The 27,337-nt window shown below is 38.3% G+C and overlaps 2 protein-coding genes across 2 annotated transcripts; one reads left to right on the forward strand and one right to left on the reverse strand.

Moving 5' to 3' along the window:
* Positions 1-1,455: 1,455 nt before the first annotated feature.
* Positions 1,456-14,973, reverse strand: LOC121298578 (carcinoembryonic antigen-related cell adhesion molecule 1-like). The gene is made up of 10 exons (XM_041225706.1): positions 14,907-14,973; positions 14,284-14,613; positions 10,124-10,402; positions 8,929-9,192; positions 6,996-7,277; positions 6,629-6,880; positions 4,958-5,063; positions 4,431-4,465; positions 2,502-2,533; positions 1,456-1,663 (listed from the first exon to the last, which is right to left on the reverse strand). The coding sequence occupies exons 1-10, from the start codon at positions 14,971-14,973 to the stop codon at positions 1,475-1,477; spliced, it is 1,836 nt and encodes a 611-aa protein (XP_041081640.1). The 3' UTR covers positions 1,456-1,474.
* Positions 14,974-15,727: 754 nt separating this feature from the next.
* On the forward strand, positions 15,728-21,120 carry LOC121298579 (carcinoembryonic antigen-related cell adhesion molecule 20-like). The gene is made up of 10 exons (XM_041225707.1): positions 15,728-15,799; positions 16,172-16,501; positions 18,847-19,128; positions 19,244-19,495; positions 19,800-19,923; positions 20,136-20,176; positions 20,321-20,403; positions 20,712-20,744; positions 20,845-20,888; positions 21,026-21,120. Exons 1-10 carry the CDS (start codon positions 15,745-15,747, stop codon positions 21,030-21,032), a joined length of 1,251 nt encoding a protein of 416 aa, XP_041081641.1. The 5' UTR covers positions 15,728-15,744; the 3' UTR covers positions 21,033-21,120.
* The last annotated feature ends 6,217 nt before the right edge of the window (positions 21,121-27,337 follow it).

Raw genomic sequence — 27,337 nt, forward strand, 5'->3', positions numbered from 1 at the left:
AGGTGACAGATAGCAAAATATTTTCCTTATACAGTAAAGCATTGGCAGGGCACATCAAATTGGCAATTACTTATGTTTTCATCCTTTTATCAATTTTTTTCATAATTTAGTACCTAACAAAAATAGATCTTTTAAACCTGTATATTACACATAGCAGAATATATGTATACATTTATTTATAAATGACACCCACGTTTAAGCTTAATCATAATAAAAAATAAATAAATACATATTTATATTTAAAAATTGAACTGAAATATTGATTTTAAATAATTAACTAAAAAATGCCCATAATTTGATTTTTTTTTCTTCAATACCAGATATCATATACACATTTTAAAATACACAGCATTCATTGAACAACAGAAGCAACGCGGTGTGCAACGAAATCACCTGACCAGCAGTGGAGGGGTCAACAACAGACTTTCGTCTTTTTAAAATTCAAACCACACCGATCATTTATTTATTTAACAAGGATTGCATCAAAATTGTATATTTGTTATTTTAAATATTTCTTTTAAGGTATTTGTGCTGCATTATAGATCAACCAAGATGCAACAGCTTGTTAACTCTGTGTGTTAGGGGTGTGGGACTAAAGACTTGTTTAAGCATTTGACAGAATAGTGTGTGGTGGGGAATAATCCATGTAGCCAGGCCATCATTTTATTGTCTGGCACGGGGACAGAATACTGCCTCTGAACCAGGAACTGATGTTCAGCATATTTTTGCTTAACAAACAAATGCAGTCCCTGAACTCACCACCTTGTAAAGGTTAGGAGATAAGCTAATCAACATCTACGTTCAATACTGTAGATTTTATGGAATGTTATCAAGGCTATGATATGCTTTTAAATCATAAACCAACTTTCGTTCTGTTGTAAATGCCTTAGTTTTATAATCAACCCTTCATACCTGGCTGATGAGAAGGTGGGGGTGAGGGGGTTTGAACTTGATAATGTGACACTCATCTATCCAAATTAAAGGGAACTTGCATTTTAGCTTTTAATTGATTATTGGTTGTTTTTGATTTTGACTTTTTAAACATGTTTCCTCTGTGTAAGGTTACCCAAATGACAGAGCTGCTTTTCTTATTGCAGCTTTTAAAAAGTACAAAATAACAAAAACAACTGTGTTAAAGGCCAATTCTTTTTTTTTTTTTTTTTTTTGGCTGTTTTATGTTATTCTTAATCAAGTGCACACGTGTGTAACTTAGTTTATTCAGTGCTTTTTAAAAGCAGCGTCGGTCCTTGGCCAGGAATTGCAGGCCTCTGATGTCCGGGATTTATAATAATGCCCTATAGGGATATGGATTTACGGATTTTCACGCAGGGGACACAGGTTACAAGTGTTCACTCTGGTTAGCCTATCCCCAACCCCAACCCGGGGTTGGGGGCTGGGGGCTGGGACTGGGCTGGGGCTTGAACCCAACCCAACCCGACCCTGGGTTTTCCCAAACCCAATCCCGACCCCGACCCTACACTGCTGGTCCATTCTTTTGGATCTGTGCGTATTCAGTGTTTGGTTCTAATGGGGGTTGCTTCTGGTTTCCAGCGCGCCGGCCTGCCACTTGGGCGTATTCAGTAGTGGTCTGTTCCATCTGTATCCTTTGACCACTTTTATTGTTTTTTAGAAATTTGGGGTCAGCGTAGTGAATGTTGTCTGCCTATTATACAGAAAAATAATAATAAGTCTTCAGTGCACAATGGCATGTCTGTGCAGTATTCTCAATATTATTATTTTTTAAATAGACTAACCTATTGAAAAGGAATACTAATATAATTGTTACTTTGATACATATAACTAAACTTCCATTTTTAAAACAATGGAAAATAGGCATTTACATTAAAACACACCCCTATAATAAGAATAATTAATAAGTGATAAAACAAATCTAACTAGACTCTTTGGAAAGCCTTTGTTAAATCTTTATCACAGGTGAAAAATTAGGGAAAATGTGTTTGTAATAGACAGAGCTCTCACTGTAACTAAATACATAGAGATTAAAGCAGTTTCTGCTGCAGCTACTCTTAGTGCTGAAGATGCCAGTTAGAAAACATCATGACGATGTCTTTCCCTCGGTGAAGCCGGCCTGTTGTAAACAGGACAGGAAAGTTACACAACCTCCCTTATTTCATTGCTCTGTCTCAACATTGCTGTTGTAACAGTGTGCCGAGAACAAGAACCTTAAGAAATTCCATATAAAGATCAGAGACTCCAAAGTTCTATAATAAAATACCTGATCATGTGAATGGGTTTATTTCTGCTTGAAACTTAAAACAGAAAACTAGTGCAGGTATCTTTTACTGAAAAAAAGCCATTCAGTAATAATAAAAAAACAAAAAAAAAACATTTGTCAATATCTTAAAATGTGGAATTTCAATTAAAAAAATTAAAATAACGTGAGAAATGTTAGTTGTAAACCATTTGTTTGCGTTATATATGTTTATTGAACTCTAAAGTGTTGATGAAATTAAATAAATTAATAAAAACATATTCTTTACCTTATCATTTGCATTAGCGGCTGTAGTAGGGCCTGAAATATAAAAAGACTTGTAACAAATGACAATAGAGAAATATATCAACACAGAAAGAAAATACATTGTGATGACAGTCCACTAATTCTGTAAGCTGCAGTTAGTTTAAAGCACCTACATGTGTTATTCTTAGTTTTCCCATAGTAATACACACTATACCAGGTTACACCTGCTAGGTCACTGGTTTAGTGGGTTTGCTCATTACACAATACGTCAGTCTGGATTACAAAATCGATGTGTCAGTTTGCACAGGTTGCATTTTCCAACCTAACAATTTGGAGGCAATATTTGAGTTGTTACACTACATGCAACACATTTTAAAATAGGAATGATGTGACTATCAGATCAATCGGTCAGGCAGTTGTCTAAAATGTGTTAGAGATTCAAGTGTAAACTGATGGAGCGCTTCTCACAAGTTTAGTTTTAGACCTACAGTCTGTGGATGACTGTGTGTGTCTGTACTTTGAACTAACTGATAGCCTTCTGAGAGAATCATAAATCTATGCAAACAAGCGATTTGAAAAGCAACACACAAAGTAATCAAGTATAAGGTAACTCGGGTGTGCATGATTTCTGTAGAGGTGCATCACAATGGGAATGATCAAGAAGAACTTCTATGCAAACCTTCCCTTACTGAACATAGGTAGAGGTTGTGTTTTTGCTGCTGTATAAACACAACATATTAACAAGAGCAAGCCAACATTTCCAATCAACTACACTGTATTCAAATGGCTGTCTCAAGCAAAAAGAGGCTGAGCATGGACAACATAATGAATAGGCTTACATACACACAGTGTAGTACAGTCTTCAAGCTTTTACATTGTAAAACTGCAGTTTCCACAGAAATCTGCACAATGGTCTTGAGAAGAAAATGATTCAGAACAGTTAACAACTTCAATTTGTTGTATTTTCTGTTTATTTTCTAGGTTCGTTGAACATCATTTTTTCTTTAAACAGTCATATGCTAGTATATTTACTTAATAAAATATTTCACAATATGGTTTGTAAGCAGATTGCTTGCGTTTATAAAAAGGAGCGCAACCTCCAATAGGGATCTCTGTGCTAGTGTATGATTCCCATTGAGGCGATTATGTCAGTCTTTTGTCTATCAATGTAATCATGGTCTGTGTGAAAAATTAGCTGTGCACAGCAGGGAGTTTGAGTGACAACTGTGCGGTGCTTTCAGATAATGGAAAAAAAAAAACACACAAAACCAAAAGCCTAAACTGTTCTGTTAAACTTGTTAAAAATCAGAATTGGGGGTTGGGAACAGGGCATGTGTCTACAAATAAATGACAGCATTACAATGTTATTATTGCACCCTTCTACAGTGTGCTAATGGCAGGGCAGCAAGAATGATCAGGTCTTTCATCGTTCATAATCTGTAATGTTTCGTGGCTAAACTGTTTCCTTGGCCTTCTTTTAATCATGAGCTGTGAATTATTGGAAGCATAGACAGGGCTACTTGGTCATATATTAAATTGAGTTGATGAGGAGATTGGTTGTAATATGCTTTGTTATTAATTTGCATTCTGTAAAGTACTGCAATGTGTATCACTGCAATGTGCAGGAATATGGACAGGCAATGAATGGGTAAATGGACCAACTTCTCCAATGCCAAGTATTTGCACTGATATCGTGATTCATTTCCACTTGTGTATAGATTAAAACAAAATGTTTCTAAATATCTGTCTAGTCTCACTACAGTGATGGCAGCTTGTGTTTCCATGTACCTGAACCACACTATTAGAGTCCAGTTTTAAATCCAAACTCTTGAAGCAAGTACATACAAATAAAGCATTACATGTCCACCTAATTCCTTAGGAGCCAAGTTAATTAATACAAACTGCACAGACACACACACACATGCGAATCAGGCATACTCACTCTTATTACCTGGAGGACTTGGTTTAGGAGTTTTTGTGCCATTCCTAAATAAATGTTATATAGCAATGAGACTTTTCCAGTTTCATTACAGGCAGTGTGTCTGTTAACAGGCACATTACAAACACATTTACACGCAGTCTGTTTCCTCCCAGAGTTGCACGCCCTTTAAAGACAGTGCAGTCTCTTCATAATGTTGTTTGTTTTGCATAACTTGTAAGAGGTTTGGCCTGTCTTCTGTGGAAGAATTAAGAAGCTATTTTTTCCATGTGGTTGGTGGGTATTACAAATTGAGCAGGTAAGAAAACCTTTCCCTTAGTATCATTGGGGAGGTAAACAGTTAAGAAATCTTTGATCTTGTAAAAAAGTATTATAATTATACTGTACAAATCTATCAGAAACAAAGGAAGCATAGATAAAGAGTACATATTTTATAACTGACTCATAATTGGCTTGGCTTTTTACATGCATTGTAACTTAAAGAATGTAATCTTTTAAAGCATTTTTAAATATCAAGAATAACAAAATTGTGTACTCACCCAAATGTTTTCACGGAAAAGTACACTCCAACACCAATAAGGACAACCCCTACAAGTGTGCCAATGACGATTCCTGCAATCTGCCCTGCTGTCAAGGGCTTTTCATCTGCCAGATAATATAATAAACACAGGGGATAAAGTGTGAGTAAATACCAACATATAGCGTTGCAACCTCAGCCTTCCCAACTTAGCCATTCATTAGCTGGGAACTCTGATGATACTTCCATGACTATCTCAATGGCTATACACTTACATTTACCACTGGACTGATAATGGGTTAGGAAACCATTATAAATACTGTGAAAGGTAGCCAAAGCCACCATTCACCTCTAACAGTGCTGCCATCCTTAGTATAACTATAAAACAACAAAAAGCATTTCCATTAGGGCATTCAAAACTTCTTTCATGTTGCTAAAACAAAGAGTGACTGTTTTTTTTTTCGTAGAAGGGCAAAGTGTCTTTTCAACCATCCTTACCCTTCATCCATTTTGTAAGCAGTACAGTAAACAGACCCTCTAATCTACCTGAAATTACAAAGCGATCAAAACTGAAGCAGCAATCCCAATGTCAGGCCAGCATACCAGTCAAGAGGAAGCTGAGAGAAAGAAGCAAAGAAGCACTGCTGGTCTGAAGCATGCTCTCTGCTGTATCGGTCCACACACAAGAAGCACAAAGCTGCTCAGCAATTAAGAGGGGAACACGTCTCCATACAGCCTCCACAACACTGCCACAGACATGAACGATTACAACATCGTGAGAAAAGACTTTTACTCATCAAGAGATCATTTACTTGCTGTGTGATACATAGAGGATGCGTTATCATTTTTTTCTTAGGATACAGTATGATAAGACTTTTCATGACATCTCTTGTTTATGCCATGAATATTTACATCAATAAGAACACACAGTACAGTGCTGTATGCCATTGTACCAGTTTGTTTGTAAAGGACTTTATTAACATTTTAAAATGCAGCTTAGTACCTAGCAGTGGAATCTGTTGGGGATTTGCAACAACCGATACTGTTTTTAATTACTGTGTGTGTATACTTACTATGTGTGTATGCTTAATAAATACATTTAAAGCTTAATATATAGGTTATTGTTTCTAGTTATTACCCTATTTAATTTTAAAGTTTATTGTAATTTTCAATAAATAAATTATCAATAAGAATACTGTAACTACCCAAACTCATTCGGAGATACTGTACCATCATCTATTAATGTTTACAAGAAAGTATAGAGCAGGGCAGGCAGTGCGGAGCTCGTCCCTTATGATAGGTGAGCGCAGTGTAGAGAAGTGCCTTCTTCAGAAACAGTGCTTTGTAAAGTCTTTTTGAAATTCCTCTATTCAAATATGCAGTTTACTTCCATCTTCATTTTGTAAAGAATATATTGATTTGGTTGTGTAATTAGTACTAAAGATTTAGTTACATGTTGTTTTTTTTTGTTCGTATACAGACAAGATAAGACCAGACTAGGCAAATAAGAAAGGCTCAACAAATTAAACAGTCATGTTAACCCAACACTATCAGAAACTAAAGACCAACCTTAAATCAATCACTGACCAACAAAACATAACACTGTGATTCTCAACACTTATAATTACCTACTAGTTAAATCCTCTCGTAAATAAATAGTAACTATATTTCCATACAAACCCAATAAACTCACCAGTCACATTAAATTCCTTTACTGCAGAACTGTTTCTTCCAGTCACTGAGTTCCGGGCTACACAGGTGTAACTTCCCCTATCAGCACTGCTTACAGAAGCGATCTTGTACTGTGAGCCCTGGGCAGCCTCTTTCTCATTGAAATACCAGGTGTAATTACAAGGGGGGATAGACTGAGCCGAACATGTGAATGTTACGGAGGAATTGAGAACTGCTGAGTCTGGTCCTGTAATAGATACCTGCTCTGGTCCATCTGCAATACACACAAGATAACAGTGAAGAGCCTTAAACACTCACACCCCAGTGGAGCAGGCTGAACGAGTCTGAATGCAACATGCACAGAGAAGGGCGGATCTTTGGATACTTACAATTGACCTCCAATCTGTATCCAGCACTCGTCACTCCACTTAAAGGGTTACTAGCTTTACACTGATAGTCTCCATTATCAGACTGCAGCACTGGGTTGAAGGAGACTACAATGTTGTCCACAGACAATGTTATTCTGTCACTAGTGGACAAGGGCTGACCGTCCTTCAGCCAGAGCCTTGAGGAAACACTCTGTGATCCAAGCACCTCGCAGGTCAGGTTTAGAGCCTGGTTTGCTATTGGCTGTGCAAGGCTGGGTTTCACATTTACATTAGTTATTGGCTCTGTGAATAGAAGGGACAGAATTAAGCACTCTAGGTGTGTTGTTTTTACAGCAATACTGAATTGGGTGTCCGAAATAATCAGGTCTTTCTTACTTCATCTCATTGGGAATTGAAAACAAGAAAATACATTTTGTAGAGGTAAGGAAGGGGTCCACTGTGGTGTAGTTATGGAAACGGTTAAAGGATCTCTATATTACTTTATAATCTCTAAAACTTATTATATATATATATATATGATTTTATAGTCCCATGATGTTATTTCTTTATCAATATGTCATACAGTTTCTGCACATTGATATTTAGATAAAAGTAACCAGGGTTTTTCCTTTATAAAACAAGCCTCATTTCCATAATGATGATGAAGAAAACACATCATGGGATAATACACAGATACAAAATGAAATATTACAAAAATTCAGGGGTATGCAGTATTCTTTTAAATGGGATCTGTTAAAATAATTACACAAAGTAACAGGACAGAATAATTACAGTAAATCTTACCGGATATGAATTGTCATAACTTACATATTAATATAACATTTGTGAATCGTAGGAAAAAGTGGACGAAAGAAACGATGGTAATTCATAGTTGGAAAGATTTACTGGGATAATGCTGTTATCTCTAAGTCCTTTAAGAAGTGATGCTCTTCAGAGGACACTGTGTGATTGACCAGCATTGGCTGCAGCTGAAAGGATGTGCAAGCAGGACAGACTGGACCGCTGTGCCTCTCTAATGTGTTAAAAAACAAAAGAGCTCCAGAGCAGAGTAGGGTGCGAGACCCATAGATCAGGGGAGGGGGTTATTTCAATACTGTCTAGTAGGAGATAGAGACTGTGGCAAAGAACTGCAGAGCTAAGTCTTGATGTGTAGAACAACATCGCTCAAACTACAAGTGTAGCTCACTCCAAACAATTACATGTAATTCAGCTTTGATTTTAGCGTAGTTACGATTTCATTAATCTCTGAGATGAATAAGCTCACCAAACTGAAGTAATTTACTCCACTTGAGGTAACTGTGTAGTACTGTCTGTACCATATACAGTAGCACTCCTAATGTATATGGTACAAATGCTATATATATTACTTGGTTATTGTTACCAAAAATGTAAGCATGTAAGCAGAGATTACATAACACTTATAAGTACTTCTGAGATACAGGAAAGTGACCACAAATCATTAAAAGCTCATTTACACAGCAATAAATACATATACGCAACTGCACCTTGACAGTCTACAGAAATACCAAATCTGTCAGAATAACAATGAAAAACAATAATAATAATAATACAAAAAAGTTAGACTGTAAGTGAGAACCTTGGCCAGGTCAAATAGAGCTTCAACCTAAGAGGTTGGTTTTATTTAAAAAACAAACAATTGATACAATAATCAATATTGGCCTTAAAAACATTCCTTAAAAATAACTGGCATTATAATTGCTTTTTTACTATTTACAAAGTCCCTTAATGAAGAAAATGAAACAAAAAGATTTCTTTATGTAAATATCAATGAGAAAGAAAAATCTTGCATGGCTCCCAAGTAAGATTTCTTTTCTTAACATTTCTCAAACTACAGTTCAAGTTCCAGAAATGGCCAAACAAGTTTTATAAAATAAAAGTACAGCAAATATGGTTTTATAACTGAGTCACTTACCCACAACAATAATCGCTCTTGTTACATCAGCATACCTAAGGGTTATGTTGTTAGAGGCCCAGCAGGTATAGTTTCCAGTCTGACTGTGCTGAATGTGAGCCATATTCAGCTGTGAGCCCAGTTTGTTAAGAGGGGCTCCATTAAAGAACCATTGGTAGTGAGCAGGTGGGCTGGACTGTGCAGAGCAGGACAGAGTGAGGTCTGATCCTGCACTATAGATCAGCTTTTGGGGGCTGATAGACATATTTAGGGATTCTGGTCCATCTAAAATGAACATTCATATTAAAATGCCGTTGAACACAATGAGATTCCAGTCAAACACAATAGCTACTGATCTTTGAAGCTCTTCCATGGGAGCCCAAACCAGAACTACAGCCCACACACAGACAATTATGAAAAGCAAACCTTTGTATTATTATTTGTGTTTATCTAATGTATTACCAGTCAGGTTCACTAGTTCACACTGCTGTAGTGTGCACTACTAAGCCATTCACTATTCATATTTACAGAAGGGGCTCCACAATCAGTCTAAATACAACCGACATAAACCAACACATAGTATATAATATCAAGGTATGCACAGTCACTTTATAACCGTGTTTTAACAGGTGCATAAAATGTTTCCATATTAATCAGCATATATTTTCAAGTTGACCTTTTTTTTTAAATGATTCTTTGCTAGGTTTTACATAGCAAAGAAACACAGCCTGTGTCAACTGAGCTGTTTCTGCGAATGTTTTATTTTTTTAAAACAAATGTGTTTGTTTTGATTTTCATAATTGTAAGAGATATTCAGCTCAACCAAAAGAAGACAACAATGAAGTGCATCTTCTACAGCCCTTAGTTTACTATTGGAGCAACTGTCTGATCACTGAATCCCACAGCAGGTCATTCATTATAAACAATGAATGGGTGGTGAACTCACTCCCACACAGGTGGATGCCATCAACTTCCTCTTTCGTCTAGGTGTTTTTCATTAGTATGTCTCATATGTAATAGCTATCCTTACTGAGTAATGCATTTTAAAAAGTAGCTCTGTTGTAAAAGGTATTTTAAAGGAATATCAATTCAATGCACCAGTATGTCAAATGCAATTCTGAGTTAACGCTAACAGAAATGCATTTGGCTTGACTAGAAACCGAGGCTGACAATTTAAGATCTGACTACATCAATGCAAACAACAATCAGCACTCACAGCTCACGATGAGATGAAACGGCTCGCTGGTGCTGTTAGTGACAGGGTTAAACACATAGCAATGCAGGGTTCCATCATCAGATCTCAACACCCTGGGTATGGTCAGTGTTTTATTGTCATCACTCAGGTGAATCCGCTCACTGTCACTAAGCACAGAGCTGCCATTGAGCCATCGGTATGAGACGGCAGAGTCAGAGGCTGTACAGGTCAAACTGACAGTGTCATTGAACTCCACTGGATTAGTCACATTGGAGCGGACTGTGGGTTGGGAGACAGGTGCTGCAGAGAAGAGAGAAAACACTGGGGAATAGAACCTGAGTGTGCTGTGCCTACAGGTGATCAGTACTGGGATTTTAATCAAAACAGAGTACCAGTAAGTTGATATGAATGTGCCTTGCAATTGATATTGCAATTATAATACAACTAAAGAACATACCAATCCAAGTAGACAGCAATGGTAGGGTCCCAAGTGACTGATAATACAGTAGAGATGTGGTGTGTCGAGCATGTATACATTCTGCTTATATAATATATCAATGATTATAAAACTCAGAATAAAATCGGCTAAAAAAGACCGATTCTTAGAAACCTTCCCCAGATACTGAAAGCAAAGTCCCAAATCAAACCAATAGGGAAAGGGAAAACCACCACATCTCCTGTGATATGCGTTTACACACCCGCTACATCAGTGCTTTTCAACCTGTGGTACGTGTAGCCAGCCATTGTTCTTAATGACGATATGATTCCTGAACCACACAGCCACCTTAATCATAATGTATCAATCTGTTGGTATCACTGAATCACAGAGGAATGGGAAACTGTGTTGAGAGGTGTTTGTTGGGGACTGTCAAAGTTACTGAAGGGAAGCCAAAGCAGCCACTCTGTGTTGTTGATTGTGGTGAACTCCTCTTTTTCAACTATTTAGATGATAAGTCACGTTTCCAATGAGAAAAGCAGTTGTAATGGGGTAGATCTCAGTTTCACAACAGCCGTTTAAGATTGCACATGGTTACTGGTACACCTGGTGGTGCAACCCAGTCTCACTAGAGAAACGTTAACAGATTAACATTTCTGCATACATGGTCTTCTTGTAGCAGTGCTAAATATATACACTCCTTTTTTCTGTATATATTTATCCAAAACCTCGATTAATATACAGTAGTTTTAGAAAATGTCATGTCAGCACTGTACTTGCATCCAGAGGGCGTCTGATGATGAAAGTAAAAATACAGCTAAAGATAAACCAGTATACTGTTCAACAAAGAAAGTCGTAGCTTAAACACAAATAAGCTACATGCTCCGTGTCTATCCGTATATATGTTTTCACGCGATTTGATTGGCTCTTGTAATGCTGAAATTTGCGTATTTCCCGATTACCCATTGTTCTCTTACCCAGTTTCTCTATTGGATTTTACTTTCATTCCCCTAACTCAAAAGCCTACGCATTTATCTAGGCCTATATATATATATATATATATATAGATATATATATATATAATATATATAATATATATAATATATCAAGTTCATATATTACATTATGTCTAACCAGATAGAGTCTGACTGAAAGTTAGTGTTCCGGCTGAGGTTAGGTAGCGCTCCAGAACATGAGATAAAATTCACTTTTGTTTTGTATTGTTTGTTAAAAGAAGCCGTGTTCCCACTTAAAAAGGTTCACCGCTGAACAACTAAACCTACAGGTACCATCCTGTGTAGCTGTATCCACTTAGGAACCCAGAACTGTTTTCACAGTTATTCTATAGTGTAAATGAAAAGCTTTGTCACAATTTGTCATTATGAATGCCATACTTTTAGCAAACTATAAAATGCCAAACTAAAATCATAAGCACTTTTCTAAGTGTTACGTTTGAAACGTGTAATACTAATCAACTCATTGTTCAATTTATTGTTGCATAATAAAATGGTATTTGCTTTTCTGTTGAATTGCTGTGACTGGTTTCGTTGACGAATCAAGTTTTCTGTGGATTCGTTCTAAACCACACGGCCACTTTTAGTTAGATTCGTACAATGAATCAATCAAAGGGTTACGTCACACAGATGTTAATTATTATCAATTGGTCACATCACACTTGGACCCCGTTTATCAACATGTAAGAGTAAAGGGATTCCTGTACTTTTTTATTGGTTACACTTTGGGGTGCTGCTGCGCATGGAGTGGAGTACAACATGCTCATTAAAATCTTTAGGCCCTCTTTCACTAAACAGCGGTAAAGTGTTTTGCACGCAGTAAGCCCCTTCACTGCGTGCTTTGCGCACCTGCGTAAGAGTCATTTAAATATAACGAATAATGTTAATGCATGGAAGGGAGGTATTTGATATGCAAACCATATTCACTATGTTAAAAGTACCGCTTATTGAAACCAGGCGGTGTCACAGAGCCAGGAGAAGAGCTGCACAGGAGAGCGAGAAGAGGAGTCAGGGAGAGAGTGTTTCAGACAAGGCAGATGTTGCTTGGGCTGTATGAGGAGGAGGAGGTAACTAGATAGAGACTGAGCACAGCTCATACCAGCATTACATGTAGGGCCCAGGAAAATTCACGATATCATGAATTTCACAGGAATTGCGTGTTTGACTGCCTACCGTGAGAAGGGTGCATTTTATTTTCCTTACAGTATTTTACGTTACTCCTCACCTGCCCTGTTCATTGCATACTTTTATCAGGTAGCTTGTAGCTGTACAAGGTCCGGCGTCAATGCCGGTCATTTGGTTACTACATCATTGGGCTCAAACAAATACTGGCTTCATGATTAGTGAATTCCTCATACTGTACAATGACGTAACATGTGAGTCAGAGGCAAGAAGTTTAAAATGGTTGTTTAGATATGTTTGATGTATTAGTTTTCAGAGTATGATTAATATTAAAAATGTAGACAGCTGAACAAAAAAAAAAAAAAAAATTCATTTCAACAGAAAAGGGGACGTTGCATGTAGACGGTGGGATTGTGTTTTGCTCAACTTGTAAAGTGTCTTTGGATCATCTAAGAAAATCTATTGACAAGCATCTTGACAGCGCAGTGCACAAACACAAGAAAATCTGACTGGCAGTTCAGGCTAATCAATTACCGAACAAGCAGCTCACGATCACAGGATTGATTAAAAAGAGCACAGCAAGAGAGCAACACGTCATGTCAACACGTTTGAATTCGAGAATGCTTTTTTTTAAAAAAGAACAGTAATCAGAGTCTACTTAAGACAGTTTTGTGTTGCTTTATCATTACTTATGGCTCATTTTATAATTATATTTGTAGCAAAGTGTTTCGGTTTCACTAATGTTACATTTTATTTAAAGTCTTGATAATTAAAGTAAAACAAACTCACTTGTAGTATACTTGCTTGTTATTTAATACATTTCTACGGGGAACTTTAAGTATACTAACAGTACTTTTATAATTTAGTTTACTTGAAATATTACTTTTTAGTACATCAGTATGTTTCAAGTACACTTTAGTTATACTAGAAGTGTATGCGTAGTTTACTTGGTGGTGATATCTTATATTCAACATATACTTTAAGAATACTATTAGTGTAATTTAAGCTACTGTTTTTGTAGACTTAAAATCTACTTGTAAAACTTATGAGTGTACTTAGAGTGTACTTAAGTGGGCCAATTTAGGAACTAAATAGTTTAACAAAGTATACTTAAAGCATATGAAAAGAAGTGTACTAAAAAGTCTATTAATTTTTCATAAGGGAAGCCTTTAGTGCAGCGAACATCGGCTGGTCAATTAAATATTACGCTTTTTAATGAAACATTCCTGAATTGTGGAGCCGTTCCTAACCGTGACACACTCAGATGAGAGTATCTCTCCAAAGTGTATGCAGCACACGAAGAATGTCTAAATGGCAAAATGTGACGAGGACACTGAAAATTCACTTAAAATAGGAGCTCAGTTTTAGGAGCACAAGCAGGTTAAGTGATTTGCACAGGGTCACAGACAGGGAGTCAGGAATTGAACCGGCAACCTCCTTGTAACAAGCCCCTTTCTTCAACCACTGGACCACCAAAATACAGAATAATATCTCTTTAGAAAGATTCATCAGTCTGATGGACAGACGAGCAGCCTCTATATTCCATGACATTTTTATGCTTTAAAAAACATGTATCTTTCTACTTTGACTAATTAGGATGCATATCTTACCATAGACTCCCAAGTTAACATTTCCATTGAATGATTCTACAGTTTCTGATGCAACGATATTGCCCTGAAATGCATACACTCCAGTGTCATTGAGCTGCACTGATCTGAGCTCCAGTGACCCTGTAGCTGTGTTCAGGGTGACTCTGTTCACATATCCCGGGGATATGACTGGGGCTGATCCAGTCCATGACGCCACAGGGATCACTGCAGGGCTAAAAAACCAGGCCACTGCAGCTACAACTCCAGGGGGTTTAATCTGCAGCTGTACATTGCCTCCAACCTCGCTGATTACAGGGTCTGTGACAGGTTTTAGTTCCAAAGCTGAACAACCTAAAAGAAATAAAATAATAACATTGTATATATTTAAAACTCATCACATGTTGTCAAACAGTACAATTGAGTTAGTGTCCTTGACTGGATTATTTAACAATTCACTTTTACCTTAGCATTCTGAGTTATGACACCGAAATGCTTAAAAACATATATGCTTTTATATAAACATATATAGAATATAAATGTTTTTAACTGCCCATAGTGATACGATAATCCAGTTTATAAAGTGCGCTCCCATCCTGAGATCTCTGCCTGCCAGCGCTGCTGTACTGTTTCAGTGTAGTAATCACCAGCACTCTGCTTCTCCAGGAAGAGATCAGCTGATTCACTGGGGGAGGGAGCATGACACAGACACATTGCAATCCAAGAAACATTGTAATTATTATACCTATTCATCTATACTATATAGGTAATAACTTTTAAAGTTACAGATTAGTTATCAATTTTTTTATGATCACTTTGAGAAATGAGAAAGTGTATTTGCTTATTTGTCTAGTTTCAGGATTGCTTATTTCCCAAGGACATCATTTTATTATATCATTTTTTGATATTACAATAATGTGATATACACTACACGGCAAGAAACGTGCTCTGACGTTCTTTTAGAGCTATATGAATAGAAAGGTATGTCTTTTTAATTGAAAATAAGACATTTATACAGTAAGTGAATGACTAGACATTTGACGCACTCCCTTTCAACCGCATGTCCTGGACTCTCATATGTGGAATATAGTGACACCTAGTGTTAGAAAAAAATACAGCATGACAGTGCAACTTCATGGTTAATCATACTATATGCCTTTCAATAGTAATACTATACATGAATTGATTTAATATTTCAGACTTTCAAAAAAATTGCATTGTTTCATGTAAGTGCAATTAACAATTACATGCCGCATTTTACCTAAGGCAATTGTATATTGCCGATTCCAAATCATGTTTTTCACTGCAGATTAAATGATTATCACATTTACATCAAACGTATATCTGACATGTTCTATACAAAGTATATAAAAATATAATGTTAGATTCGAGTAAGTCTGTTTATGAGAAGTAAAGAAGCCGGTTCATTGCTAGAGAGCCTCTTATCTGAAATGATACGAACGAGGAAGTGTCTTTCACACGGCAATGGAGAACTCGCAAGCAGCACTTCTGACGCTGGGGCTCCTGCTGTTTCTAAAAGGTAACGATGTTGCTTCTTTAAACTTTCCAGCTGCGTGCGAGAGTGCTGTAATGGGACCCTTACTCATTTAGTGAATGCCTTCGAGTAAAAATAATAAATGTATACTATAATTTGAAGGCGTTGCATCAGAAAGCATGTGCAGATATCCCGTTATTGCTGGTTTATGTAGGTCTAGTATTCACCGTTCATTAGTTTAACACTTCATTGAGTGTATTTTGTTAATGTGTTTTTAAGCATTTCGGTGTCATACTCTGAATTCTAAGGTAAAATTGTTAGTAAATTCAGTCAAGCACCATAGAACAATTGTACTGTTTGACAACATGTGATGATTTTTAACTATATAGATCGTTATTATTATTTTATTTCTTGTAGGTTGTTCAGCTTTGGAACTAAAACCTGTCACAGACCCTGTAATCAGCGAGGTTGGAGGCAATGTACAGCTGCAGATTAAACCCCCTGGAGTTGTAGCTGCAGTGGCCTGGTTTTTTAGCCCTGCAGTGATCCCTGTGGCGTCATGGACTGGATCAGCCCCAGTCATATTCCCGGGATATGTGAACAGAGTCACCCTGAACACAGCTACAGGGTCACTGGAGCTCAGATCAGTGCAGCTCAATGACACTGGAGTGTATGCATTTCAGAGCACTACCGTTGTATCAGGAACTTTAGAATCATTCAATGGAAATGTTAACTTGGGAGTCTATGGTAAGTCAATTAAGAATAAATAATGGGGGGGGGGGGGGGGGGGGGGTGGGGGGGGGTCATGCTGCGCCTCCTGGAGCTCAGCAATTCATTTATTACACACACACACACACACACACACACACACACACACGACTCTGGAGTGTATACAATTCAGGGTTTCTAAAAGGTAACGATTTTGTAAGTTTAAACTTTCGAGCTGCCACATTCAATGGAAAAGTTACCTTGTACGTTTATGGTAAGTCATTTAAGTAGTAATAAATCAAAGGGTGCGTTAGTAAGCTCAATCTTAGAGTGTCAGAGCGCACTCGTTCCTAGACTCCTGGAGTGCTCTGCGCTGTTCGGAAACTCAGAGGAGATCAATGTCGTAGCGCTCGGAGCCACACTGTGACCACTCCAGCTTCAGAGCTGCATTCACAGAGCCGTCACTTTCAAAACGACTAACGGCTCGTTGTGGTGGATTGCGGGTGTATTCTAAAACTGCTTTATTATGCATTTCTATATTGGTCATTTTAATGTTTTTTGAGAGGAAAAAAAGATATTCCATATTTTGAAGTTGGGGTTTTACATTTTGAAGCGACCGAAGTGGAGAAAGGGGAGGTGTCGTCCACACGCTGGCTTCTTCAACACCAATCAGTTTCTCTTTCTTTTTTAAACAGTACCGTCCGCCACACAAACAAAAACAAAATCAAACTGAAGAGCAGCGGTAGTCATTACAGTAGTATTAAACTCGAGATGAAAACTCATGCAAAAACATATCAATATAAATATCGGTTATATCTGTACGAGAAAAAGCCATTTTAACGGCACAGCGAAGAGATTTCTCAGATGCTCCTTCAGAGCGTCAGATTGAGTTTACAAAAGCACCCTAACACATCGAGAAGCATTTGTCACAGAAATGTATGTTTGTTGTAGGTATGCGAGTAAAGAGCAAACATTGTTTACAGTGGGGGTAGATGGGGCTTGATCTAAGGAAAGGAATTATTCGATTTAGATTTTAACAACGTCATTTTCCATACGTTACGCTTGTTATATAAACAGTATATTGGATGAAGGTTGAGTATCTGAGTCCCACCCGTGCCAGCTGTTTCCATTGTATCTCGATGCTAAGTAATGCTAAACCGTGGAGAGATGGTTAGAAGTCGTGTCGATTGTTTGTGCCAGTGACCAGTGACTCGGCTGGGCAGCAGTCAGCTTTCAAAACCTGAATGTCGCGGTTCCACAATCGTTCAGCTCTTTGAAAACAGCGTCTCACTTGTGGAATAAAAGCGAAAATAGCCTTTTTTCAGCTTACTCTAGTCACACCTGTTTGTAAAGAATGTTTTTTAAGGTCAATATTGATTATTTTATTAAGTATCTCTGTTTCAGAGAACGTTCATTAATACTTTTCAGAGCACTTTTTAACCTAAGAGAATGTGTAAACGCTTTTTAAAAGTAGTTCAATGTATTGTAAATAGGGAACAATTGTTCATTGTTGAACATCCTTTTGTGGAGTAGAAATAAGGCTTTGATAGTTTCAACCCAACACTCTGAATTGCTACCTATAAATGTATCTAATCTTCTTACAATTTTAGGATTATCACTTTTCTCATCAGGTCTTTGATACACATATGCACAGAGAATCTTTATTCTGTTCAGTTGTGTAGCTTGTATGTGTCTATTGCTGTGTAAATTATCTTTGTATCTCAGAAATCCTTTTTAGTATGATGTCATCTCTGTTTACAGGCTTTCATTTCTGGTATCAGTTAAGTACTATATATATATATATAGCGTTTATACCCCAGAAGTGCTTACTGCTTAGCATTCTGGTCCCGACTGTAGGGATGTGCAGAAACTCTTTGCTCATACACAGAATTGCTTTTCAGAAGCATTTATCAACAGGTATTCAATAAATCCATTCATTAACATGTTGCTTTGAAAATGAGGAAAAGCTGTCCTCCCTCACGTTTACAATTGAGCACCAATCGAGGGCAATTAGCTTCCACACTGAGTGTTTTAAAAGCTGTTTGGAAGAATATTTTCCTCTCATCGGGGCGCTGACATTTTTCCTGCCGCACTGGCGTACCGTGGCTGGAAACTGACAATGAAAACTTATTTACATGGGATCATACATTCTTTTAAAACTATTATGCAAATTCAGAGATTATAAAGTTATCCTTTAACCGTTTCCATAACTACACCACAGCGGACCCCTTCCTTACCTCTACAAGATGTATTTTCTTGCTTTCAATTCCCAATCAGATGAAGTAAGAAAGACCTGATTATTTTGGACACCCAATTCAGTATTGCTGTAAAAACAACACACCTCTTTCCAATAGAGTGCCTAATTCTGTAACTTCTATTCACAGAGCCAATAACTAATGTAAATGTGAAACCCAGCCTTGCACAACCAATAGCAAACCAGACTCTAAACCTGACCTGCGAGATGTTTGGATCACAGACTATTTCCTCAAGGCTCTGGCTGAAGGACGGTCAGCCCTTGTCCACAAGTGACAGAATAACATTGTCTGTGGACAACAGCACAGTCTCCTTCAATCCAGTGCTGCAGTCTGATAAAGGCACATATCAGTGTAAAGCTGAGAACCCTGTAAGTGAAGTGACGAGTGCTGGATACAGATTGGAGGTCAATTGTAAGTATCCAAAGATTCTCTCTTCTCTGTGCATGTTGCATTCAGACTCGTTCAGCCTGCTCCACTGAGGTGTGAGTGTTTAAGGCTCTTCATTGTTATCTTGTGTGTATTGCAGATGGACCAGAGCAGGTATCTATTACAGGACCAGACTCAGCAGTTCTCAATTCCTACGTGACATTCACATGTTCGACTCAGTCTATCCCCCCTTGTAATTACACCTGGTATTTCAATGAGACAGAGGCTGCCCAGGGCTCACAATACAAGATCGCTTCTGTAAGCAATGCTGATAGGGGAAGTTACACCTGTGTAGCATGCAACTCAGTGACTGGACGAAACAGTTCTGCAGTAAAGGAATTTATCGTGATTGGTGAGTTATAAGATATGATTTTCATTTGTGTGCGTCCTTTTCCTGGTAAAGAGTGAAGGTCATATTGGCTTTGTTTACAATGAATTCTGGCACTCAGAATGGAAAGTTCTTTTTCTAGAATGTTGATGTCATAATATCACCATTGTTCTATAATATTCTAGATCTTTCTGAACTCGTTCAGTGCACTGCAGAGTGTCTAGGGAATTGTGAAAGTCGTGAAATAGTGAACACTCCCCAACACTTAGCTGTGAGATGTTTGTTTGCTGATCTTCTCTACACACTAACAGTTTACTCCTCTGTCTAGATAAAGAAGAGCCCACAGGTTCGGGGTCCTTGTCTTCAGGAGAGATCGCTGGAATTGTCATGGGCACACTTGCAGGGGTCACTGCCGTTGCTCTTGGGGTGTATTTAAGTGTTAAACTATGCAGGTGAGTGCACTGCGTGGATTACTGTCCACATAGCGGCACATTGTGTGACGTGCTGCTCAGCACCCAGCCTATTGTTAGCTATTCTGTTTCCTGTCCAGTTTCATTGAAGATCTATTGTGAGTATCTTCCTCAGCATGAATCTTGAATGTAAATATCATTTGACTGTGAAAATCAAATGGAAATATCTCATTTATGTTTCCCATTTTGTTCAGGAACAATCCACATGATCTCAAACCTGCTCCAGCTCAAAGCAGTGAGTATGCATGATCACTGTAAGAGACACACCCCAATGTGGGAGCCTTGCTCTCTCTACACTGCAGAATCTATTACCCTCGTTGATATATCAGTTTAATATCCTAATTCTATACTGTTGATTTCTCTGCATCTCGTATTGCAGGTCCAGGTGCTGTCACTTATGAAAATTGCAAGGTTCCGAATGCATCAGCAGTGTATGAGAACACCAGTGCTGTCCAGAGAGCAGTAAGTAACCAGGGGATACTGTATGTGAACCTGTGTGCATGCATGCTTATGAAGCTCTCAGTGTTTGTGAGGGTGAGTGTGAGTGTGTGTTGATCTGTATTCATTAACAGCTCATTACAGAAACAACAGAGCAACCTTTGTTATTTGAAATGTACTCTACCCTTCCCGGGGGATTTATTTAATGTTTCTGCAAAGGCAGGTATTGATAATAACAGGGAAATAATATACAGAAAACACAAGGCATGCATCCTCTTCATAAGAGAACCTGCTTTGAAAGTAACTGAAATCTTGGGTTCTTATTTTTCCAGGGCGAAGCAAAAAACCCGGACAGCACATACACAGTAAGGACCCTTTACTGTAATACAATCACACTGCTGTTATAATTGAGATCTATTGATGAATCTCCTCAACCAGTAACTGTGCTCCTCTCTCCCTGCACAGGGCTTACAGTTTCCTGATCAGTCCACATACAGCACCTTGAACAGGTAGGAGGGATTCCACACACCTGAATGAACACCTGGTATCAACTCTGACAAGATAGGAACTCAATCATAACATATAAGATATATAACTAGTGTGCTGATGGGATAAAGTGTAAACCATTGTGCTTTCTCTTCAACAGAGCTTGATTCAGGAAACAACCCAACAGCAGCACAGCCTGTGACTTGAAGAGTATTTTTGAAAGTTTTTATTTTCAATATTTTTGTTTTCTGCACCTAATGACTGTTTCTATTGTATTTATAAACACACACACACTGATACACACACAAACACACACACACAGGCTGACACACACACTGCACTCACACACAAAATGATCCACTCACACTCTGACACACACACACACACACGCACACACACACACACACACACACACACACACACACACATAATGAGTGATAAATGAGATTGACATTTACATGTGATATGAAGCAGGTTTGGCTATATTTGCTATTTAAATTAATATTTATATTAATATTATTAAGAAAACAATGTAATCAATTGTAAAGATTTGACTTCTGTAAAAGTTGTCTTTAAAATGCAATATCATTGTAATAAGCAATGCCATATATTATATTAATCTGCTCCAGAAACGAGGGTCACGCTTCATTCAGCTGAAATGCTGAACAGCCACAGCTGAGATAATATGGGGGGGGGTTCCACCAGTTCTCATCCACCAAGGTTATCATCGCCTGTGATTGGAGGAGATTGGCTCTGCATAACCAACAGCATCCTGACGTCACCATCATGCCTTTCATACTGTGAGAAACAGTGACACCTAGTGGTAGCGAGAATATATACTTTCATGCAGTGGAAATACTCAAAGTGTAAACCACACTCTTACACAATGCAAACGGTGTCTGTATTAATGAAGCAAAAAAGTTAAAGGGGTAATCACCCAAGTTTTGTATTATTATTTTGAAATCCTCTCAACTATATAATAACAATCTTATTTTCTAAACATCATTTTCACTTTAACTCTTGCCAGTCCATTTACACAGTGACTGTTTCTGTTGTAAAAATGCATTTGAATGAAAGAACATTCATTTTAATTTTTCTAATTTATTAAAATAAGGCTTTCTTTACAGTGAACACAAATACAGCAAAAAAAAAAAAAAAAAAAAAAAAACAAAAAAACACATCATCACACAGAAAGCAAGCATGACCCAAATATCTAAACGAAGTCTCAGCACTCGGAGAAAACGTGGTATATAGTGACACCTAGTGAATACAGCGTGACAGTGCAACTGCGGGTCATGTCTTTTGCGCTGTTCTTCACACTAGCATTTTTATACCGGTATCGTTGCGGAACCGTACCGAAACATCTGTGCCGACTGGAGTTCTTATCGGTGTCGGTAGGAAACTCAGAGAAGAGCAGATTTCGCACCGGTACTGTTTCGATTCGACTCGGAGCAGCTGAAGTGTGGGCAGGTAAACCGACACGGTACCGATACAGGTAAGACAATATTCTGAAGCAAACACGCGTCTTGCTTTACATTTTCAATACTTTACAGCGTTACACTTACAGTAGTTCCGTGGTTGCTCCCAATATTAATGCTGTATATTGATTGGTTTAATATTTCAGCCTTGCAAAAAAAAAAAAGAAAAAGTGTTTTTTTCCTGTAAGTGCACTTCACAATTCATACCCGTATTGTGCGCATGCAGCTGCAGCAATTCTATATTACCGGCTCCAGATCAGGATTGTCACTGCAGATGAAATGATTATCACATTCACAAGAAACGTTTCGCTGTGCATGCTCTGTACAAAATATATGATATGAAAATATAATGTTAGATTCCAGTAAGTCTGTTCATGAGAAGTAAAGAAGCGGGTTCATTGATAGAGAGCCTCTTATCTGAAATGATATGAACGAGGAAGTGTCTTTCACACGGCAATGGAGAACTCGCAAGCAGCACTTCTGACTCTGGGGCTCCTGCTGTTTCTAAAAGGTAACGATGTTGATCCTTTAAACTTTCCAACTGCGTGTGAGAGTTGATGTCTGCAGCTAACTATAATAGCTGTATACTATATTTTAAGGTGTTACGTAATCTACGTAAGTAAGCATGTGGAGATATCCGGTGTTGTTGATTCATGTGGTATTCACCATTCACTTCTTTAACAGTCTTTTTGAGTATGTACTGGTTGTTGTGATATTAGACTACTGCCAATAAAGTTAAGCATAGTAATAGCAGGCTTTCCTTAAACTGTTTGACAGAATATTTAAAATGTTTGTTGTTGTTATTTTTTCCTAGGATCTTCAGCTCTGATAGTAAAACCTGTCACAGACCCTGTAATCAGCGAGGTTGGAGACAATGTAGCGCTGGAGATTAAACCCCCTGGAGCTCTAGGTGCAGTGACATGGACTTTCAGCCGTACAGGGATCCATGTGGTGTCATGGGCCGGATCAGTCCCTGTCACAGGCCCGGGATATGAGAACAGAGTCACCCTGAACACAACTACAGGGTCACTGGAGCTCAGATCTGTGCAGCTCAGCGACTCTGGAGTGTATACAATTCAGGGCACTACCTTTGCATCAGGAGAAGTGTAAACGTATTCAGTGGAAAAGTTACCTTGAACGTTTATGGTAAGTCATTTAAGTAGTAAGTAAATCAAAGGGTGCGTTAGTAAGCTCAATCTTAGAGTGTCAGAGCGCACTCGTTCCTAAACTCCTGGAGTGCTCTGCGCTGTTCGGAAACTCAGAGGAGATCAATGTCGTAGCGCTCGGAGCCACACTGTGACCACTCCAGCTTCAGAGCTGCATTCATAGAGCCGTCACTTTCAAAACGACTTTTGAAGTTGGAGTTTTACATTTTGAAGCGACCGAAGTGGAGAAAGGGGAGGTGTCGTCCACACGCTGGCTTCTTCAACACCAATCAGTTTCTCTTTCTTTTTTAAACAGTACCGTCCGCCACACAAACAAAAACAAAATCAAACTGAAGAGCAGCGGTAGTCATTACAGTAGTATTAAACTCGAGATGAAAACTCATGCAAAAACATATCAATATAAATATCGGTTATATCTGTATGAGAAAAAGCCATTTTAACGGCACAGCGAAGAGATTTCTCAGATGCTCCTTCAGAGCGTCAGATTGAGTTTACAAAAGCACCCTAACACATCGAGAAGCATTTGTCACAGAAATGTATGTTTGTTGTAGGTATGCGAGTAAAGAGCAAACACTGTTTACAGTGGGGGTAGATGGGGCTTGATCTAAGGAAAGGAATTATTCGATTTAGATTTTAACAACGTTATTTTCCATACGTTACGCTTGTTATATAAACAGTATATTGGATGAAGGTTGAGTATCTGAGTCCCACCCGTGCCAGCTGTTTCCATTGTATCTCGATGCTAAGTAATGCTAAACCGTGGAGAGATGGTTAGAAGTCGTGTCGATTGTTTGTGCCAGTGACCAGTGACTCGGCTGGGCAGCAGTCAGCTTTCAAAACCTGAATGTCGCGGTTCCACAATCGTTCAGCTCTTTGAAAACAGCGTCTCACTTGTGGAATAAAAGCGAAAATAGCCTTTTTTTCAGCTTCCTCTAGTCACACCTGTTTGTAAAGAATGTTTTTTAAGGTCAATATTGATTATTGTATTAAGTATCTCTGTTTCAGAGAACGTTCATTAATACTTTTCAGAGAACTTTTTAACCTAAGAGAATGTGTAAACGCTTTTTAAAAGTAGTTCAATGTATTGTAAATAGGGAACAATTGTTCATTGTTGAACATCCTTTTGTGGAGTAGAAATAAGGCTTTGATAGTTTCAACCCAACACTCTGAATTGCTACCTATAAATGTATCTAATCTTCTTACAATTTTAGGATTATCACTTTTCTCATCAGGTCTTTGATACACATATGCACAGAGAATCTTTATTCTGTTCAGTTGTGTAGCTTGTATGTGTCTATTGCTGTGTAAATTATCTTTGTATCTCAGAAATCCTTTTTAGTATGATGTCATCTCTGTTTACAGGCTTTCATTTCTGGTATCAGTTAAGTACTATATATATATATAGCGTTTATACCCCAGAAGTGCTTACTGCTTAGCATTCTGGTCCCGACTGTAGGGATGTGCAGAAACTCTTTGCTCATACACAGAATTGCTTTTCAGAAGCATTTATCAACAGGTATTCAATAAATCCATTCATTAGCATGTTGCTTTGAAAATGAGGAAAAGCTGTCCTCCCTCACGTTTACAATTGAGCACCAATCGAGGGCAATTAGCTTCCACACTGAGTGTTTTAAAAGCCATTTGGAAGAATATTTTCCTGTCATCGGGGCGCTGACATTTTTCCTGCCACACTGGCGTACTGTGGCTGGAAACTGACAACGAAATCTTATTTTCATGGGATCATACATTCTTTTAAAACTATTATGCAAATTCAGAGATTATAAAGTTATCCTTTAACCGTTTCCATAACTACACCACAGCGGACTCCTTCCTTACCTCTACAAGATGTATTTTCTTGCTTTCAATTCCCATTCAGATGAAGTAAGAAAGACCTGATTATTTTGGACACCCAATTCAGTATTGCTGTAAAAACAACACACCTCATTCCAATAGAGTGCCTAATTCTGTCCCTTCTATTCACAGAGCCAATAACTAATGTAAATGTGAAACCCAGCCTTGCACAGCCAATAGCAAACCAGACTCTAAACCTGACCTGCGAGGTGCTTGGATCACAGAGTGTTTCCTCAAGGCTCTGGCTGAAGGACGGTCAGCCCTTGTCCACTAGAGACAGAATAACATTGTCTGTGGACAACATTGTAGTCTCCTTCAACCCAGTGCTGCAGTCTGATAATGGAGAATATCAGTGTAAAGCTGAGAACCCTGTAAGTGAAGTGGCGAGTGCTGGATACAGATTGGAGGTCAATTGTAAGTATCCAAAGACCCTCTCTTCTCTGTGCATGTTGCATTCAGACTCGTTCAGCCTGCTCCACTGAGGTGTGAGTGTTTAAGGCTCTTCATTGTTATCTTGTGTGTATTGCAGATGGACCAGAGCAGGTATCTATTACAGGACCAGACTCAGCAGTTCTCAATTCCTCCGTAACATTCACATGTTCGGCTCAGTCTATCCCCCCTTGTAATTACACCTGGTATTTCAATGAGACAGAGGCTGCCCAGGGCTCACAATACAAGATCGCTTCTGTAAGCAATGCTGATAGGGGAAGTTACACCTGTGCAGCCCGGAACTCAGTGACTGGAAGAAACAGTTCTGCAGTAGAGGAATTTATCGTGATTGGAGAGTTATACGATATGATTTTCATTTGTGTGCGTCTTTTCCCTGGTAAAGAGTGAAGGTCATATTGGCTTTGTTTACAATGAATTCTGGCACTCAGAATGGAACGTTCTTTTTCTAGAATGTTGATGTCATAATATCACCATTGTTCTATAATATTCTAGATCTTTCTGAACTGGTTCAGTGCACTGCAGAGTGTCCAGGGAATTGTGAAAGTCGTGAAATAGTCAACACTCCCCAACACTTAGCTGTGAGATGTTTGTTTGCTGATCTTCTCTACACACTAACAGTTTACTCCTCTGTCTAGATAAAGAAGAGCCCACAGGTTCGGGGTCCTTGTCTTCAGGAGAGATCGCTGGAATTGTCATGGGCACACTTGCAGGGGTCACTGCCGTTGCTCTTGGGGTGTATTTAAGTGTTAAACTATGCAGGTGAGTGCACTGCGTGGATTACTGTCCACATAGCGGCACATTGTGTGACGTGCTGCTCAGCACCCAGCCTATTGTTAGCTATTCTGTTTCCTGTCCAGTTTCATTGAAGATCTATTGTGAGTATCTTCCTCAGCATGAATCTTATAAAAATATCATTTCACTGTGAAAAACAAATGGAAATATCTCATTTATGTTTCCCATTTTATTCAGGAACAATCCACATGATCTCAAACCTGGTCCAGCTCAAAGCAGTGAGTATGCCTGATCACTGTAAGAGACACACCCCAATGTGGGAGCCTTGCTCTCTCTACACTGCAGAATCTATTACCCTCGTTGATGTATCAGTCTAATATCCTAATTCTATACTGTTGATTTCTCTGCATCTCGTATTGCAGGTCCAGGTGCTGTCACTTATGAAAATTGCAAGGTTCCGAATGCATCAGCAGTGTATGAGAACACCAGTGCTGTCCAGAGAGCAGTAAGTAACCAGGGGGATACTGTATGTGAACCTGTGTGCACGCGTGCTTATGAAGCTCTCAGTGTTTGTGAGGGTGAGTGTGAGTGTGTGTTGATCTGTATTCATTAACAGCTCATTACAGAAACAACAGAGCCACCTTTGTTATTTGAAATGTATTCTACTCTTCCCGGGGGATTTATTTAATGTTTCTGCAAAGGCAGGTATTGATAATAACAGGGAAATAATATACAGAAAACACAAGGCATGCATCCTCTTCAGAAGAGAACCTGCTTTGAAAGTAACTGAAATCT

This window comes from Polyodon spathula, chromosome 24 (assembly GCF_017654505.1).
Source record: "Polyodon spathula isolate WHYD16114869_AA chromosome 24, ASM1765450v1, whole genome shotgun sequence".
Taxonomy (NCBI): domain Eukaryota; kingdom Metazoa; phylum Chordata; class Actinopteri; order Acipenseriformes; family Polyodontidae; genus Polyodon; species Polyodon spathula.

Bases quoted from the DNA above. Each gene is read 5' to 3' on its own strand.
- LOC121298578 (XM_041225706.1), bottom strand. From the start codon at position 14,973: ATGTGTCTGTGTCATGCTCCCTCCCCCAGTGAATCAGCTGATCTCTTC. The intron at 7,278-8,928 runs GTAAGTGACTCA...TTCTATTCACAG, and splicing joins AAGAGCGATTATTGTTGTGG to AGCCAATAACTAATGTAAAT. The intron at 6,881-6,995 runs GTAAGTATCCAA...TGTGTATTGCAG, and splicing joins ATACAGATTGGAGGTCAATT to ATGGACCAGAGCAGGTATCT.
- LOC121298579 (XM_041225707.1), top strand. From the start codon at position 15,745: ATGGAGAACTCGCAAGCAGCACTTCTGACGCTGGGGCTCCTGCTGTTT. The intron at 16,502-18,846 runs GTAAGTCAATTA...TTCTATTCACAG, and splicing joins TGTTAACTTGGGAGTCTATG to AGCCAATAACTAATGTAAAT. The intron at 19,924-20,135 runs GTGAGTGCACTG...CATTTTGTTCAG, and splicing joins TTAAGTGTTAAACTATGCAG to GAACAATCCACATGATCTCA.